Genomic DNA, 18,751 nt, shown 5'->3' with positions numbered 1-18,751 from the left:
CTTGTCACCCATCGTCTGCTGTGAGACAGGAATGATTATGGACTCTCATCATTCAGCCTGGCTGTGGGCTGGCTGGCCTCCAGCCACAGAGTTTTAGGTGGTTGGTGTTTTTTTGGCTGGTCTCGAGCTGGAGAGCTGGAGAGGATCGAATTGCTTCTCGCCAGGAGCGAGCCTGCTGCTTGCATAAAGATTCCTTAAGCAGCCATCATTAGGGCTCGGGATTTAATGGGCCAAAGCCTGGCCTTCTGCCAAGCAGGCCTTCCTTTCTTAAAGCTCCAGCTCCTGGGCTTGGGGGGGTCTTGAGCACAGGGTCACAGGGTCACAGGATGTCAGGGGTTGGAAGGGATCCAAAGAGATCATCGAGTCCAACCCCCCTGCCAGAGCAGGACCATGCAATCCAGCTCAGGTCACACAGCAATGCATCCAGACAGTGCCTTGAAAGGTTCCAGAGAAGAAGACTGCACAACCTCTCTGGGCAGCCTGTTCCAGTGCCCTGTGACCCTCACAGTGAAGAAGTTCCTCCTTGTGCTGAGGTGGAACCTCCTGTGCTGCAGCTTCCATCCATTGCTCCTTGCCCTATCCCAGGGAGCAAGTGAGCAGAGCCTGTGCCCTCCCTCCTGACCCCCAGCCCTCAGGTATTGATAAACATTGATTAAATCCCCTCTCAGTCTTCTCTTCTCCAGACTCATCAGCCCCAGGTCCCTCAGCCTCTCCTCACCAGGCAGTGCTCCAGACCCCTGATCATCCTCATAGCCCTCTGCTGGACCCCCTCCAGCAGATCCCTGTCCCCTTCAACTGGGCAGCCCAAAGAAGCACCAAAACTGTCACAGGTTTCATGTTTGCCCTCCCCAAAGAAGATTGGTGTTCTGGGTGGGTAGGAACTCATCACTGCTGGCTTGCTGCATGTCAACAAGGTGGGGATTGCTCAACCAGCCTTGCTAACCTCACACAGAGGTGATGAAACCCTTCTGAGCACTGACTGCAGGCTCTGAGCAGACACCAGCACCAGGTTAGCCAGGAGCTGAAGGGAGCTGCAACACAGCCTTGACCTGCAAGCAACCCAACCCCATGTCTCCAAACCTGGGAGCAGTGTCTGGGAGGATGGTAGGTTTCCAAACAAGAGTTTCATCACCCTGCCCCTTAAATAAGGACACTGCAGAGAGAGAATGGAATGGCCTGACATGGAATGGCATGGAATGGAATGGAATAGAATGGAATAGAGTGGAATGGAATGGAATAGAGTAGAACGGAATGGAATGGAATAGAATGGAACGGAATGGAATGGAATGGAATGGAATAGAATAGAATAGAATAGAATAGAATAGAATAGAATAGAATAGAATAGAATAGAATAGAATAGAATAGAATAGAATAGAATAGAATAGAATAGAATTCACCAGGCTGGATAAGACCTTTGAGATCAAGTCCAACCTCTCACCCAGCACCATCTGAGCAACTATACCATGGCACCAAGTGCCTCATCCAGGCTCTTCCTAAACACCTCCAGGGATGGGGACTCCACCACCTCCCTGGGCAGCACATCCCAATGGCCAATCTCTCTTGCTGGGAAGAATTTCCTCCTAACATCCAGCCTGAACCTCCCTTGGCACAGCTTGAGACTGTGTGCTCTTGTTCTGGGGCTGGTTGCCTGGGAGAAGAGACCAACCCCCACCTGGCTCCAACCTCCCTTCAGGGAGTTGTAGAGAGCAAGAAGGTCTCCCCTGAGCCTCCTCTTCTCCAGGCTAAGCAACCCCAGCTCCCTCAGCCTCTCCTCCCAGGGCTGTGCCCCAGACCCCTCCCCAGCTTTGTTGCCCTTCTCTGGACACCTTCCAGCATCTCAACATCTTGGAGGTCTCTTCCAACCTGGTTGACTCTATGGAATGGCCTCAAGCTGTGCCAGGGGAGGTTTAGCTTGGACATGAGGGACAATTTCCTCCCCAAAAGGCTTTGTCAAGACCTGGAAGAGGCTGCCCAGCTGGAGTGCCCTTCCCTGGAGGGCTTTAAAAGCCATGTGGGTGTAGTGCTGAGGGGTATGGTGACAGTGCTGGGTTAATGGTTGGACTGGATGGTCTTAATGAGAGAGATTGGCCATGGGAATGTGCTGCCCAGGGGGGTGGTGGAGTCACCATCCCTGGAGGTGTTTAGGAAGAGCCTGGATGAGGCACTTGGTGCCATGGTTGAGTTGCTTAGATGGTGTTGGGTGACAGGTTGGGCTTGATGGTCTCAGAGATCTTTTCCAACCTGCTCTGCTCTATTCTATTCTATTCTATTCTATTCTATTCTATTCTATTCTATTCTATTCTATTCTATTCTATTCTATTCTATTCTATTCTATTCTATTCTATTCTATTCTATTCTATTCTAGTCCAGTCCAGTCCATTCCATTCCATTCCATTCCAGTCCATTCTCCAGTCCAAGCTATGTTTCCTCTTGCACATGTTGCAGCCATGCTCATCTGAGCACACAGAAGTCTCAGCCTGTTCTCCAGACATGTTGTGGGTCATGTCCTGGTCCTTGGCAAGCTCTGAGGACGTGCAGACACCCAGAAGATTGTGATCAGGTCACTGCAGTAATGCTATCCCAGGGCAGGCTGGGTGGGAATGCCAGAGGGATCACCTCTCAGGCATGGCAGCTGCTGAAGACCTGGGCACAGACCTGCACTGGGCAGGGGTGGGGGATTTCCACAGGGCCTGCCAGCTCAGCCTGGGGCTGTGGCTAAAGAGCCATGCCATGGTAGGGGCCAACCATGCTCTGCCTGTACCAAGGCTGGTGCTAAACCAGCACCTCAGCACCACAGCTCTGCCTCTTTTCAGCACCTCCAGGCATGGGGACTCAGCCACCTCCCTGGGCAGCCTCTTCCAGCCTTTGAGAACCCTTTCAGGGAAGCAGTTTCTTCTCATCTCTAACCTAACCTTCCCCTGGTGCAACTTGAGGCCATTTCCTCCCATCCTATCACTTGCTGTTAGAGAGAAGAGACCAACTCCCTCCTGCCTCCACCCTCTTCTCAGGATGCTGTAGAGCCAGCTCTGCCTTCAGCCTCCTTTTCCCCAGGCTAAACTCCCTCAGCTCCCCCAGCAGCTCCTCCCCAGCCCTGCTCCCCAGCCCCTTCCCCAGCTCTGTGTTGCCTGGAGCTGCAGAGCACTGACTCTCAGTGGTGCCTGGAAAACATCCATGGAATAGAATCCCAGACTGGTTTGGGTGGGAAGGGTCCAGAAATGATCACCCAGTCCAACCCCTCTCTGGTCAGCAGGGACATCCCCAACCAGAGCAGGTTGCTCACAGCCCCAGCCAACCTGAGCTGCAGTAGTTCCAGGGATGGGGCATCCACCACCTCTCTGGGCAGCCTGGGCCAGGGTCTCACCACCCTCAGTGTCAAACATCTCTTCCTTCTCTCCAGTCTGAATCTCCTTCTTTTGCTTTAAACCACCACCTCTTGCCCTGTCTCAACAGGTCCTGCTCAAAACCCTGTCCCCAGCTTTCTTCCCAGTCCCTTTAAGCACTGAAAGGCCACCAGAAAGTCTCCCTGGATCCTTCTCTTCTACAGGCTGAACAAGCCTGACTCTCCCATCCTGTCCTCACCTTGTCAGGGCTGGCTCTGGAGCAGCCTAAAAATCCCCAGCTGCAAGGGGAGGCAGAGGCTGGGCTGGGGGAGGAGGGCAGGAGCTGTTTGCTCTCCTGTCTCCATGGGGATCCCCTACACACACACACACACATGCTCCATGGGCTGCAGAGTATTTCCAGCTACATTTCCCCCTGCTTCTCCTTCAGCCCCATGGAGATCTGCTTCTGGATGATCCCATGGTGGGGAGAGACCTTTCTTGCTGGTGATCTGCTGCCTCTGCCCAGCCTTGGGGCTGTCTGCAGTGGTTCTGCAGGGATGGTTTATGACCCCCCCGTGGTTGTGTGGAAAGGTTTCACGCAGGAAGGTGCTGCCAATGCTTCCTGTGGGGGTAAGTGAGGTTACAGAGTGATGGATGGCTCAGGTGGATTGTGGGGTGCTCTCTCTTTCTCCTCTTCGTTCCTGAGGGACAGAGCAGCTCCCAGGCCATTGGAGGCTTATGGAACTGTGCCCTTGTCAGTGGAGAAGCCACCCTGTGTCCTCAGGGGGGACACTCCATTAGGAGCCTTGCAGATGGATGTCTGTGTGCATGGAGCCTGGGCTCCCCATGACCTTGAAGCCACATCTGATGTGGCTTCTTGGTGGGAGGAAGAGGGAGAGGAAGGCTCTCCCAAGGAAAAGCACTCCTCCAGCTCCTCCAGGGTGGCTCCACTTGCCCACCCCATGGCTAGAAGCTATCCTCCCCCTCCCCACCCCTCCTCTCCTCTGGGGCTGCCTGCCTGGCCTGCCCCAGCCAAGGGAGGTGCACAGGGGACTCTTGCACATCATTGGTCTGAGAAGGTCTCCATGCCCTTAAAGAGAAGGTGGATTTTCTGCCCAGCCACCCGAGAAGCCCTTTTATACCTCCTTGCTGAGCCAGCTGCCTGCAGCTCGCCAGTCCCTCCTGTCCGTCCAGCAGGACTCTGCTGTTTCTCCTCCAGACTTGGGTGAGCCATTTTGCATGCCTCTTAACGACCCAGCTTGCTTTGAGGGGGGTGAGGAGGAAGCAGGGCCGCTCCCTCGAGTTTTAGGGAGACAAATACCCGGTGGGAGCGACCTGCTGGGAGAAACGAGGGCGCTGGCAAACCCTTCCCCATCCTTTGCCTGCTGGGGAGGCTCTGTGCATCACAAAGTCTCCCTCTGTGCTTTCCATCGACCTTCTTCCCCTCTGGGTTCGTGCCTTTCCCTCCCTTGGTGGCTCTGCTCTCCAGTTTGAGCGGTGAGGGCAAGCAGAGCTGCTGCCTCCCTAACGCTAACCCCCTCCAGGACCCTGGGCTGCGGGGTCCTTGCCTGCGGTCCCTCCGAAGTGATGCTCCCTCCTCACGCCCCTTCCTCAGCATCTCGCAGCGCTTTCCTCCCCCCCGAAACACCCTCAGGCGAGGGCCGGCAGCCAAATTCACTGCGTCCTCCGCTGGAGGAAGCGATTTGAAGCCCGCATTGGAGGCAGCGAGCCCCAGCCCGGCGCGGTCCCTTCGCTCCCCCGGCAGCGCCGCGGTGCCTGCGGGCGTGGGGCAGGGATGGGAATAAAAATAGAGGCAGCGTTCCGCGGCCGCCACGGCCCCCAGCCCCAGCCCCAGCCCAGCCACCTGCGGTGCCTTTTGCCTCCCTTCGCCCTGACCTCACTGAGTCACGGGGGCTGGCAGCAGGGAAAGGCTGAGGAGACAGCTGCAGCTCCTTCTGCAGCTCCCTGGCCATTTTTAGAAGCACTTCCCCCCCCCCCTTCCTCCCCTCCTCTTCCTCCCAAAAGTAATGCGATGGGCCCGCACATTTTCCAGGATAAAGTTTCCTTGGCCCTGCTGCTGAGCTGAGCTGTGCCTCCTGCCCCGGGCACGGGCCCCTCTTAACACTTCACTTCCCAGCAGAGCCCCTCGAGCTCTGCAGATGGCTGTGCCCTGCAGAGGATGAGCTGAGCTTGGCCTTGGCCACCACTCCTCCATCCTTCCTTTAGGAGCTGGGAGCAGGAGCTGTTGCTTGGCTGGAAAAGCCAAATCCTGTCTCCAGGGCAATCATTTACAGTGGAGCAAAGATACTTTTGCCTTCCATGGAACCACAGAATCAGCCAGGCTGGAAAAGACCTCAGAGATCATCAAGTCCAACCAATCACCCAACAGCATCTGATCAACTAAACCATGGCACCAAGTGCCTCAGCCAGGCTCCTCTTAAACCCCTCCAGGGATGGTGACTCCACCACCTCCCTGGGCAGCACATCCCAAGGGCCAATCTCTCTTGCTGGGAAGAATTTCTTCCTAACATCCAGCTCAAACCATTCCTGCAGGAACTGCTGCCACAAGCCTCTCTTTTCCTGGCTCATCACCCTCAGGGCCTGTCCAGAGGTCCCCCAGGGCTGAGGTTTGTGTGGCTGGGAGTCTACAACCTGCAGCCTAGTTCCCTAAACGATGTGAAGTTGGCCAAGGAGAGCAAACCTCTTCCTCTTTCATTTTATTGCAACTTTTGTTTTTCTAGAGGGATGTTTTACATGTTTTTCCCCCTTTTTAACCCCAAGAAAGCCCCCCACCAGCGTGAGTAACCCTGCTCCTTGGCTTTCCTTTGCAGGTCCCCAACCCACCTGAAGCAAGATGTCTGAGTAAGTTCCCATTTTCCTGCCCTGAAGACCTTTTTGCTCCACCACCACCACCACCAACTCGTGGTGCTTGTTCCCAACGAGGGTTGCTAACTGCCTTTTCCTCTCCCCTTTCTCTCCCTTCCTTTCCTTGCCCACCTTGCTCCTCCTGAGCAGTGACGAGGTAAGTGTGTCTCACTGGGGTTTGTTTATCCAGGGTGCTCCTGGCAGCCATCCTGGCTTGGTCGGTCCGCCTTAGCACAGGGCGCCTGGAGGAGGGGCAGGAGGGATGGCTCACGGCGAGGCTTTGCTGCTGACACCTCCTGGTAAAGATGGGAAGCAGAGGAATAAGTCCCTTCTGAAGGTCTTTTCTGCCTCCCGGCTTGGAAGGAGACGTTTGATTTCCCTGTCCTGCTTCCCCAGCCAGCCACGAGATGGTGCTGGGAAGGCAGTGGTCCAGAGCAGCTCCTCTTCCATCATAGGATCACAGAATTGATAGGGCTGGAAGGGACCTCAAGGCTCAGCCAGTTCCAACCCCCCTGCCATGGCCAGGGACACCTCACACTGCAGCAGGTTGCTCACAGCCACATCCAGCCTGGCTGCAAACACCTCCAGGGGTGAGGCTTCCATCACCTCCCTGGCACCTCTCAAGAGGCAGTGAAGAAGCCATTGCTTGGGAAGGAGGTGGCTGGCTCAGGTGGAGGCTTCTGCCCAGCTGGCATCTGGGTTTGCCTAGGATGGAGAGCATTTTCCTCTTAACTTACACACAAGCTGGAGCAGCTTAGGCATGGGAGCCTGAATTTTGGCATGGAGGCTGTCAGCTAAACCAGCTCAGGTATAGAATTGAATCAGAGAATTGTCAGGGTTGGAAGGGATCAGCCAGGTCCAACCCCCCTGCCATGGGCAGGGACACCTCACACTGCAGCAGGTTGCTCACAGCCACATCCAGCCTGGCTGCAAACACCTCCAGGCAGGAGGCTTCCACCACCTCCCTGGGCAACCTGTGCCAGGCTCTCACCACCCTCCTGGGGAACAACTTCTTCCTCACATCCAATCTCAGTCTACCCATTTCTAGTTTTGCTCCATCCCCCCAGTCCTATCCCTCCCTGACACCCTCAGAAGTCCCTCCCCAGCTTTTTTGGAGCCCTCTGCAGATCCTGGAAGGCCACAATCAGGTCACCCACCTACCACCCACCATCACCTCATCCTTTCCTACACCTGGCACCTCATTTTCTGCCCTCTGAGCACCCCCAAATCACTCCTCAAAGGCAATCCAGGGAGGATCTGGATCCAGGGGAGCATGAGCAGGGTGGAGGCTGCATCCCTTGCAGGTCACATCCCTAGCAGGTTGCATCCCTAGCAAGCTGTCCCTGCAGCAGGGCTGGGCTCAGTGCCTGGGGGGGATTGGCTGAGGAAATGCAAGGGGAAAGTGTGGGAGGGTTGTGTGTGGCTCTGTCACTCCATCTCCTCTTAGCAAGCTGCTCCATCCCTGCTTGCCATCTCCCCATATGTCCAAAACACTTTGAGCTCCAGCTTGTCCTCACTGAGAGCAAAGAGGATTCCAGGGACCTGTGGAAGCTCCACAATCAGGTGCTGGTGTGCCACAGGTGCCTTTGTTGCCCCATCAAACGGTGCCCCCAGAAGAGGCTGGCAGGGCACTCTGCCGAGGCAGTAGTGCTCAGCTGGAGGGAAAGCCCTGGGCTGGCGATGCTCGAGGGTGGCCCACGCCTGGCTGCACAGGAGCAAACCCTGCTGATAATGCTGCTCTGCACCCCTGGGCTGGTTGCCTTTGCTCTGCAGAGCCCTCCAGCCCTGTCAGAAGGTCCTCAGCACCATTTGCATAAGCAAAGCCCATCCCATTTTGCTGCATTCTGCTCTGCAGATCCTTACCCACTTCCTCCTCTGTGCAGCACAGGCTCACACCCAAAAGCTGCTTTCTGCTCCCCCAGCACGGCCTGTCAGAGGCCAGGGTGTGCTTCCCCAGCACCAGCCACACTCAGCCTGGCTTGGCCTTCTGGCTGTGGCACCAAGGAAGCAGCAGCAGTGCAGCAGCACCTCGGAGCTGTGGCTTCTTGAATCGGCAGGAGACTTGTCCCTGCTGCTCCAGCTCATCATGGGGACAGAGCAGCAGGTTTGGGCATCCCAGATTATTGCTCACCTGCCTTGCATCTTGCAAGGGGTGGCTTTCCACCTCTCCTGGCCAGAGCAGCCTGCAGACTCTGTTCATGTCTGCTCTCCAGCTGTGAGGAGCCTCCTTCAGACCCGTGCTGGACCTTTCCAGCTCCAAGAAACTGCACAGTCTTTCTGTTTCCACCTTCCTGGCTGCCTCATCTCACTGGGTGTGCTATAGCCCACCCCAAAATCCTCCTGACAGCTCCCCAGTGCCCAGGGACATTGGGACCATTAGCTTGAGTGCAAAGCAGAACAAACGTCTGAGGGAAGAGGCAAGCAGAGAAGAGGCTAAAAGTGCCAAGGAGCCACTTTGGTAGTTGTGTTTTATATGCATGTCTTCAAGCTGGCCTTGATGGATCTTGAAGACCTCTTCCAACCAAAACAATGCTATGATTCCAAGCCCATCACACTGATTATCTCCTGCTGAGGCACTTGCTAGGTTTGAGCTGCTGGGTTCAGCTAGGGAGCTTTGAGTGCCACTGCTTTGGGGACCCACAGCGTGTCAAGCCATCCATCCCGGCTGGAGGCAGCTCCCTGGCAGGGCTGCAGGGCCTTGGTGGGCTGGGGAAGGGGAAGGGCAAGGCAAGGGGAAGGGGCACCCAAGGAGCTGCTTTTCAACCTGCTTTTCTCTGCTTCCTCCCCCCTGCAGAAAAAGAGGAGGGCAGCCACTGCCCGCCGGCAGCACCTGAAGGTGAGTGGCACTGCTGGGGCTGGGGGAGCTACATCCAGAGCTGTGCTGCTCTTGGCACTCTCCCTCCTGGAAGAGGCCACACTGTGGAAGCCCTCCACCCCACACTCCTGACTGGCTGCCCACCAGCATCCTTGCTTGGAGGAGCTGGTATTGATGGGGAGCTCCCCGAGTTGCCTCTCTATCAGGTCTCTCCCTCCCTTGCTGATCCTCTCACCTTCCTCCCTTGCTGATCCTCTCACCTTCCTCCCTTGCTGATCCTCTCTCCCTTGCCTCCACCCCATGCTGACCGTTATCCTGCTGCCTTCCAGAGTGCTATGCTCCAGCTTGCTGCCACTGAAATAGAAAAAGAAGCAGCTGCCAAAGAAGTGGAAAAGCAAAACTACCTGGCAGAGCATTGTCCTCCTCTGTCTCTCCCAGGATCCATGCAGGAACTTCAGGTAAAGGCTTCTTGAAGCCTTTCACAGGAAGGATTTGGTTCCATCAGCCAGCCCAGAGGATCCAGATTGGCTTTCCCCATCTTCACCACCTCCTCACCTGGAGCTGGCTGGATGTGGGACAGGGTTGAGAGGCAGCTGGGGTCACTGCAATGAAATAAGGGAAGAAGAAAGGGCTCTGGCTGGTAGGGAGGCTTCATTTCAGGCAATGTGTTGAGGCAGCCCTTGCATGAGGCCAACAGCAAGGAGACCAAGAGCTGGCCTGCACCCCCACTTTGCCACCTGGTGCTCACCCTGTCCAATCATCTGGACTGAGGTCTTCCAGAGCCAGAGCAGTTAGGAGGGAGGAATCACACCTGTGGGTCCCAGCAGCCACCATCCCTCTTTGCTTCCCCTCCCAGGAGCTGTGCAAGAAGCTTCATGCCAAGATAGAGTCAGTGGATGAGGAGAGGTATGACACAGAGGTGAAGCTGCAGAAGACAACCAAGGAGGTGAGTTTCCTATAGAGGAGTCTCCAGCCTGCTGTGGTGGGCTGAAATTACCCCACTCCACCCCCACCCCCAACCAATTTGAGAGAATTAACCCACCCCCCCCAAATAAAAATTGCCAGCCCAGCTCAGTTGGGGAAGGAAGCAAAGGGAACTGCAAGCCAGAAACATGGACTGCAATGAATGGGTACAAAGCATGCAAGAGATGCACAGCAGAGAGATCTTTACAATTTATAAGCAACACAGAAACTCCTCAGAACCCCCTGGATGGATGCAGGGGACCTGTTCACCTCCTCCCCAACTCCCTCCCTCCTCTCTGTTACCTCACAGAAGGGTCAAAACAGAGATCCCCCTGGCAAGGCCATCTGGTATGGATGGGGAGCTCCCTGAACTGCCTCTCTATCAGGGCTCTCCCTCCCTTGCTGAACATCTCACCCTCCTCCCTTGCTGATCCTCTTACCTTCCTCCCTTGCTGAACATCTCACCTTCCTCCCTTGCTGATCCTCTTACCCTCCTCCCTTGCTGAACATCTCACCCTCCTCCCTTGCTGATCCTCTCACCCTCCTCCCTTGCTGAACATCTCACCTTCCTCCCTTGCTGATCCTCTTACCCTCCTCCCTTGCTGAACATCTCACCTTCCTCCCTTGCTGAACATCTCACCCTCCTCCCTTGCTGAACATCTCACCCTCCTCCCTTGCTGAACATCTCACCCTCCTCCCTTGTTGAGCATCTCACCCTCCTCCCTTGCTGAACATCTCACCTTCCTCCCTTGTTGAGCATCTCACCCTCCTCCCTTGCTGATCATCTCACCCTCCTCCCTTGCTGAACATCTCACCCTCCTCCCTTGCTGATCATCTCACCCTCCTCCCTTGCTGATCATCTCACCCTCCTCCCTTGCTGAACATCTCACCCTCCTCCCTTGCTGATCATCTCACCCTCCTCCCTTGCTTCCACCCCATGCTGACCATTGTCCTGCTGCCTTCCAGAGTGCTATGCTCCAGCTTAGAGTTGGGAGCTGTTGGGAGTTGAGTTGGGAGTTAAGAGTTGCAAGCAGAAGCAAAAGGAAAACAGAGCAAAGTGGCCTCTGCTCTCTGTTCCCCTTAGCAATCCAATGAGTTCTATAGACTGTGAGGTGTCCCTGGCCATGGCAGGGGGTTGGAACTGGATGATCCTTGAGGTCCCTTCCAACCCTCACAATTCTTTCCCTTTCACACCCCATGGTCATCTATTTCACTTCTTCGCGGTCAGGGACGAGGCTAAAGCTTCCCCTTCAAACTTCAACACCTACCCCACGCTGCTTGGGTGCACCTCACAGAACTCAGGCCCCTCTCTTTCTCCCCCCCCTCCCCTGGTTTTTATCCCCCCTGTAGCTGGAAGACTTGAGCCAGAAGCTGTTTGACCTGAGGGGCAAGTTCAAGAGGCCACCTCTGCGCAGGGTGCGCATGTCCGCCGATGCCATGCTGCGAGCCCTGCTGGGCTCCAAGCACAAGGTCTGCATGGACCTCCGAGCCAACCTGAAGCAAGTCAAGAAGGAGGACACTGAGAAGGTACTGCTCCCCTCCCCTCTGTGCCAGGCACAGGCTGGCCCCATTAGGAATGGAATGGAATGGAATGGAATGGAATGGAATGGAATGGAATGGAATGGAATGGAATGGAATGGAATGGAGTGGAGTGGAGTGGAATGGAATGGAATAGAATGGAATGGAATGGAATGGAATAGAATAGAATAGAATAGAATAGAATAGAATAGAATAGAATAGAATAGAATAGAATAGAATAGAATAGAATTAACCAGGTTGGAAGAGACCTTTGAGATCAAGTCTAACCTATCACCCAACACCATCTGAGCAACTAAACCATGGCACCAAGCACCCCATCCAGTCTCCTCCTAAACACCTCCAGGGATGGGGACTCCACCACCTCCCTGGGCAGCACATCCCAATGGCCAATCTCTCTTGTTGGGAAGAATTTCTTCCTCACATCCAGCCTGAACCTCCCCTGGCACAGCTTGAGACTGTGTCCTCTTGTTCTGCTGCTGGTTGCCTGGGAGAAGAGACCAACCCCCACCTGGCTGCAACCTCCCTTCAGGGAGTTGGAGAGAGCAAGAAGGTCTCCCCTGAGCCTCCTCTTCTGCAGGCTAAGCAACCCCAGCTCCCTCAGCCTCTCCTCACAGGGCTGTGCTCCAGACCCCTCCCCAGCTTTGTTGCCCTTCTCTGGACACCTTCCAGCAGCTCAACATCTTTCCTAAACTGAGGGGCCCAGAACTGGACACAGGACTCCAGGTGTGGCACTGACCACACCGAGTCTCCTGCCTCCCTGTGTCAAAGACCTTTCCCCACTCCCTTCTCACTGCTCAGTGTTTCCCCCTCTGCTACCCCTGCTCTCGAAAAAGGGAGGTGCAGCTCGAATGAGTGGATGGTGTGGGTGGGATTGGGGTCATCTGGATGACACAGGGTGGGTGGACAGGTGTAGAGGGGTGGGTTGTCACCTCCTGGGGCACCTCTCTCACGCACACCCCCCTTCCCCATCCCTCCTCCAGGAGAAGGACCTCCGCGATGTGGGTGACTGGAGGAAGAACATCGAGGAGAAGTCTGGCATGGAGGGCAGGAAGAAGATGTTTGAGGCTGGCGAGTCCTAAGCACCTGCCTCTCCACACCCATCCTCTGCCCCCCTCTGGGCTGGGGGGCACCTTCTGGGCGCTGTTTCTCCCTGGGTGTGTGCAGAGCTGCGAGGCAGCAGCGGTGTAAATAAAGCTTTGGCAGGAGAGGAGGAGGTTGGCTGCCTGCAGGGCTGGACCTCAGCCTGTGCTGTGGGGGCCCAGGGAGGGCTTCCCCCACTGCGGGGGTCCTGGGGGGGATGTGGAGGCTTTGGTGGGATCTGTGCTGCAGGGATGGGGGAAACCTCTCTGGTGCTGCTCCCCCTCCAAAGCTGGGGTTGCTCATCCCTCTGGGGATGCTCATCCCTCTGGTTGTGGGGAGGAAGTAGTGAGCCCATGGCTACCATATTCTTCTGGCATTCTGGTCTAGGCTGTGCCACTGGCTCCTGGGCATGTCCTTCTCCTTCTCATGAAGAGACCAAGCCCCAGAATGTGCTGCAGAACCTCCACCCGTGGTGGTAACAGCAGGAAGCTCTGGGGAAGGAGCAGAGCTGGGGAGGGAGACTGCAGGGCTGAAGCAGAGCCTGTGGCTCCACTGGGCTTGCAGAGGTCAGGACGACCTTGGCAGCTTCCACAGCAGCACCTTGGTACTGGTGCAGGCTGCTGGGATATAGAGGTGCTGGCTGTGCCCAGAGCAGTGTGGGCAGCTTGGGGACTGGTTGGTTTCCCTTCTCCCTGCCATGCCTGGGGGATCTCCATGCCCCTTCTTTCCCTCTTGGGTGACTTCAGCGCTTCCTAATTTCAAGCTGCCAACGGAGGCAAAGCCTTAAAATAGCCCCAAGGGTTTCAGGAACCCCCAAAGCCCCACATCTGCCTCCCTCTGCTCCTCTCCCATCCCCCCCAAAACCCTCAGCCCCTGAAGTTTCCGGCCCAGCTCACTTCTGCTGAGCACAGGAAAAGCAAAACCCAGCAGCACCCTCACTCTGCCGCTGCCTGCGGGGCCACCACGCCGCCTGGGGAGAAGATGTCAGACTCAGAGGGGTGCCAGGAGGGTGCAGAAGCTGTGACCCAAGTGGAAGACCCTGGGGAGAGTGAAAGGTGAGGCCTGGAGACTCCAGACCCCAATGCCACAGCTGCCTTCCAGCCCTGGGAAGGTGGGAGGCTGGGGAACAGGGAGGGCGATGGTGGGAGAGGAGGAGGATGTGTGCTCACAAAGACTGGCTGCCCTAGGTGTGATCCTGCTTCAGCACTGGGGATGGGCTCAAGCATCTCCAGAGGTCCCTTCCAACCCCTACCCTTCTGGGAGTCTATGATCCATGAGGCTGGCAGGGGTCAGATGCTCCTGCAGGCTTTTGACACGGTGCTGCAGCCAGGGAGAGACTGAGACACAGTAAAGGTCTGATCAGAAGTGGCTGGGGGGGATGGAACAAAACCAGGAATGGGGAGATTGGGATTGGATGTCAGGAAGAAGTCCTTCCCCAGGAGGGTGGTGAGAGCCTGGCACAGGCTGCCCAGGGAGGTGGTGGAAGCCTCCTGCCTGGAGGTGTTTGCAGCCAGGCTGGAGGTGGCTGTGAGCAACCTGCTGCAGTGTGAGGTGTCCCTGCCCGTGGCAGGGGGTTGGAGCTGGCTGAGCCTTGAGGTCCCTTCCAACCCTGACAATTCTCTGATCAAAGCCCTTGGGAGGGGGCTGATCAAGTGGAGAACCACAGCTCCAGCAAGGGTTCTGGCAAGCTGGACCAGCTGAAGTCAGCTCCATCCTTAAGATCAGTGAGGGGAGAGCAGCTGTGTCCCCTCCTTGCAGTGACCACTGGGCACATCTCATTTCCTGCTGTGCTCCCCCATGCCCCCAGCTGGATTGGCCTTGCAGTGTCTCAGCCTAACTGCTGTAAGGTTCAGAGCTGGCTTTGCTCTGCTTTGTGGCTTTGTCATCAGCAGACAAGGTACAATCTGGGGTCTGATCCCTCCCATGCAGTTCCCCGGGGTGGGTTAAAAGAAGAGAGACCAGCAAGCAGAGACCACATCTGCCTGCAATGGGAGCAGAGAGAGGGAGAAGCTTGGCTGAGGTTTACAACCCAGAAGTGGACTGAGCATCCAGGGAGCCTGGGAGGTTGCCTGATTTCAATCCTAGGGAGCTTGGAGGGTTGTCTGATGCTCCTCCTCCAGCTTCAAAGCTTGCATTAGCATTTCTCTCCCAGGCTTCTACCAGGCAGCACAGTTCATGTTGATAGGGACCCCCTGCCTTTGGTGACAACAAGAGGAGCAAGGTGTGACATCTCCTGTCACCAGTGCTTGCAGAGAGTGCTTTGGCTGACACTTGACAGCAATTAGCCCTGGCTGAAGGCTTCGCTGGGGAGCTTCAAAAGGTGCTGCGAGGCTCCCTGCACGACTCTGCCGAAACAAAGGGGAAGCCTTGGCTGCTGGGGGAGTTGCAGAGGTCCTCAGGGTGATGTTTCCAGCACTACCCAGCCTGGCTCAGCTCACCTTGCCCGTTCTGGAGGTGGCCCAAAGCAGTGGAACCTTCCTGTTCCCCTCTGGCTGTGGTGCAGGCATGTGCCAGGGCCAAGGGTGGGGACTGCTGGTGGGGCTGAGGTGTCTTGTTCCCTTTGTTGTCTCCTGCTGGGCTCCACCTGTCTGGAGGGGTCTGTTTTGTAGGACTCCAGCTCTTAGACCCACCAGACAGGTGCAGGTGTGAGCACTGAGGGCAGGCTGGCTGGCACACACAGTCAGAGAATCCCAGCATGGTGGGAGGGACCTCTGAGACCACCCAGTCCAACCCCTCTGCCACAGCAGGGCACCCACAGCAGCTTGCCCAGGGCCACAGTGCCCAGGTGGGTTTGGAAGCTCTCCACAGAAGGAGACTCCACAACCTCTCTGGGCAGCCTGCTCCAGGGCTCCAGCAGCCTCACACCAAAGAAGTTTCTCCTCCTGTTCAGATGGAGCCTCCTGGGTTCCAGTTTGTGGCCCTTGCCCCTTGTCCTGTGCCTGGGCACCACAGCCAAGAGTCTGGCTTTTGCTGGCACTGCTGGAGACCTGGGCTCTGGTGGTTTCCACCCCTGAAATGGAGGCAGGAAGTGTGTACTTCTTCTTGTGGGGTGACTTCTTCTCACCCCGTGGCTAGCTCAGCTCTCTGATATCCTCTCCTTGAGGCCAGAGATCTTTTCACGCTGCCCTGGGTATGAGCAGTGCCAGGACAGTGCTCCTGAGTGAGCTGGGGGTGTGAGCAGGGAGTCCTCTGATGGAGCTGCCAGGAAAAGGAACCCCCAAACCCTCTGTGTAAATGCACCCTGAGGAGATCTGGGAAGAAGAGAGGGCTGCAAGAAAGCTGGGGAGGGACTTGTGAGGGTGGCAGGGAGGGATAGGAGTGGGGGGATGGAGCAAAACTAGGAATGGGGAGATTGAGATTGGATGTGAGGAAGAAGTTGTTCCCCAGGAGGGTGGTGAGAGCCTGGCACAGGCTGCCCAGGGAGGTGGTGGAAGCCTCCTGCCTGCAGGTGTTTGCAGCCAGGCTGGATGTGGCTGTGAGCAACCTGCTGCAGTGTGAGGTGTCCCTGGCCATGGCAGGGGGTTGGAGCTGGCTGAGCCTTGAGGTCCCTTCCAGCCCTGACCATTCTGTGATCCTCTTCTCCCTGAGCTCTTAGACAAGGGATTGGCTTCTCCTAAGCTTCCCCCATCTCCTTCCTTCTGGGGCTTCCCACTCTGCAAGCTGCAGGGAGCCCTTGGCAAGCCCATGTATGGTCACCTCCTGGGGAAGAGGCTCTGGTGTCCTAGCAAGCCCCAAGCCTTTTCCTTGCCACGTCTGTCCCCAGCTGTCTTGAATTCCCCAGAGCCTCAGGGGAGTCTCCAGGGCCCTGGTCAGGATGAGTGCTGTTGCTAAGTATACCCCAGGGTGGAAGGAGGTTGCCTGGGAAAACTGATACCTGGAGAATCTTTGCACCCCTCAAGGCACCAGATTCCTTGGGCTGGGGGAGGGGTGGAAGGATGGCTGCTCCCTGCTCCCTGCTCAGGAGTAACTGGTCACAGTTTGCCCCAGCTGGGCTCAGTGAAGTGGAAAAAGAGCAGGGCAAGGAGCAGGGGAGGCCAGATGGAGGATTTAATGAAGCTGGGCAGCACTTGAGCCTGTCCAAGTTGGCCATAGGTGCTCTGGCAGGGACCCCAAGACCCAGCTCTAATTATAGGCAGGTGGCAGGTGCCTTCACTGCCCCTTTCTCCTTGGAGGAAGAAAACACAACCACCAAAACAGCCTGGCCTTGCCTCTGAGCTTATTTTGGGACCTAAAGCCGTGGGGCTGGTGGGTGGAGGAGTGCCCAGCAGCTTGCATTTGGACTTCACTGGGTTGGTAACCACAAAAGGCTCTCTGCTGCCTGCTCTGAAGCCTCTGGGGGTAAAAGCCTGGCTCTGAAGCTCGTGGGAATCTCTTGCACCCTGGAATTTGGAGAGACCTGGCTGTGGGGCAGGCTGGGCTGGCTGTCCCCTGTGGGGACCATCCTGGGGGCTGCTAGGAGAAGGATTTTGCCAGAGCAGCCTGGCTGGGGTGGGACCCTAAAGCATTTCTGCAGGCTGGGGAGGGCTGGAGCTCCTTCTCTGCAGGAAGCAGGGCAGAGGGTCAGGCTGCACCCCTTGGACACCCAACAGCCCCGCGGGGGGAGGCCTCCCTTAGCTGCACCCCACGAGGGGGCGAGCTCTGCCTGGCCTGGCCAACGGCAGCAGCAAGCCTGCGGCAGTGAGCAAAGGGGAGGTGCCCAGGCAGAGCCCTGTGCCCAGCCTGGGGCTCTGTGGCTTGCATGGAGCAAGGCAGCAAGCCCCTGGGGATGAAGGGTCCCCGAGGGAGAGCTGCTACCAGGGGATACCACAGCGGGGTCCTGCCCCTGGGACAGCTCAGGGGCTGCTTGCAGCCATGGGTTAAGCTGTGTGGGGCTTGCCCAGGGTCGCTGCAGCTGAAACAGGACAACTGCTGCTCCCACTCGGTGGCTGCCAGGCTCCTAGGACCACAATCTCTCTCTGCCTGGCAGTGCAGCCCTGCTGTGGTCCTCAAGGGCTGGGTGATTTCATGAGGAAGTGTATAAGGCCAGGCTGGATGAGGCTTTGAGCAGCCAGATCTAGCAGAAGGTGTCCCTGCCTGTGGCAGGGGCATTGGAACTCCATGAGCATTAAGGTCTCTTCCAACTCAAACCATTCTATGGCATTGGAGCCCTGTGGCACCTGCCAGGCTTTGCCAGGTGTCTTAAGTCACCCAAGGCAGCCTCAGTGCCACTTGTCTCCTGTGTTTGGGCAGCTGAATTGCTTCCCAAGTCGCCTGGGGAGCACAGAACCACTGCTGAGGTAGGAGCCAAAGCCTCCTGAGGCTTGGCCAGGTATCTGAGAGTGCTCAGCCTGGCTGGGTGCTGCCAGGAGGCTCAGCCAGGAATGGGTTAAGAAGCCCCTCTTGGAGCCTGGGTGTGTTTTCCCTGCCAGTCTCTCCATCCTAACACACACCAGATGTGAGAGGCAGCCACTGCAGTGTCCTAATCCCAGGTTTCAGCACTCAGAGTTGTCTTTGTCATGGGCAGCTCTGCAGCAGCAGCTTGCTGGGGGCTCCACCACTGCTTATGCAGTGCCTGAGCAGGGAGGCTGGCAGCTCCCTCCCATCCTCTGCAGGAGGACTTGCAGCCAGGCAGGATGAAATATCTCCTGTTATTTAATGCTGGTTTAAATGAGGCCCTCCTGGGACTGTCAGCAGAGCTGCTGCTGGTAGCTCCATCTTGAGTTATATGGGGTGAGAACACAGGAGCTGCTTGGGCTCCCCCCAGGGGAGTGGTGGTGCCTCATGCCAGCCTGATGTGCCTGGGAACTGTGCAGGGAATACATGGACCAAGAGCAAAAGGCATGAGCAAAGCCAGCTGGGCTCATTAATGACTGGGAATGGCAGTCAGAGGCTTCTGTTCTTAGCCTGATGGGTGACTTGCACCTGGTGGGCTCAAAAGTTGGAGTCCCTGCTCTGAGATATGCAAAGCTTGGCTTGCTTGGATCTCATTTTGCTTGGCTTGCTCCTGCTGCTGCACAGATGTGAATTGTCCAAGTGCTTTTGCTGGTGCACATCTGGGAGCTGCCAGCCCAGAGCCAGCCCTGTCCTGGGCTGATCCCCAGCACCCTGGGGCAGCAGGGGCAGGGAGGGGATTCTGCCCCTCTGCTGGGCTCTGCTGAGACCCCCCCTGCAGTGCTGGGGGCAGCTCTGG

At 56.8% G+C, this 18,751-nt stretch overlaps 2 protein-coding genes across 4 annotated transcripts in view; both read left to right on the top strand.

Annotated features, from left to right (window-relative positions):
• Nucleotides 1–8,978: 8,978 nt before the first annotated feature.
• TNNI2 (troponin I2, fast skeletal type) lies at nt 8,979–12,707 on the top strand. The gene is made up of 5 exons (XM_068148384.1): nt 8,979–9,021; nt 9,330–9,458; nt 9,857–9,946; nt 11,314–11,490; nt 12,483–12,707. The coding sequence occupies exons 2-5, from the start codon at nt 9,336–9,338 to the stop codon at nt 12,579–12,581; spliced, it is 489 nt and encodes a 162-aa protein (XP_068004485.1). The 5' UTR covers nt 8,979–9,021; nt 9,330–9,335; the 3' UTR covers nt 12,582–12,707.
• A 796-nt stretch (nt 12,708–13,503) lies between these two features.
• LSP1 (lymphocyte specific protein 1) overlaps nt 13,504–18,751 on the top strand; it is a 65,025-nt gene continuing 59,777 nt past the window's right edge. Inside the window, exon 1 of one of the 3 annotated variants that reach the window (XM_068148331.1) lies at nt 13,504–13,637. In XM_068148331.1, coding sequence (XP_068004432.1) covers nt 13,564–13,637 — 74 coding nt within the window. In that variant the 5' untranslated portion in view covers nt 13,504–13,563. The remainder of the gene's footprint in view (nt 13,638–18,751) is intronic. The other 2 variants (XM_068148330.1, XM_068148329.1) reach the window with 2 other exon arrangements.

This window comes from Melanerpes formicivorus, unplaced genomic scaffold (genome assembly GCF_026170545.1).
Source record: "Melanerpes formicivorus ecotype bairdi unplaced genomic scaffold, bMelFor1.0.p_v2 SCAF_16, whole genome shotgun sequence".
Classification (NCBI taxonomy): domain Eukaryota; kingdom Metazoa; phylum Chordata; class Aves; order Piciformes; family Picidae; genus Melanerpes; species Melanerpes formicivorus.
Note: the sequence above shows the minus strand (reverse complement) of the source record. Positions and strands in the feature narration are given on the sequence as shown.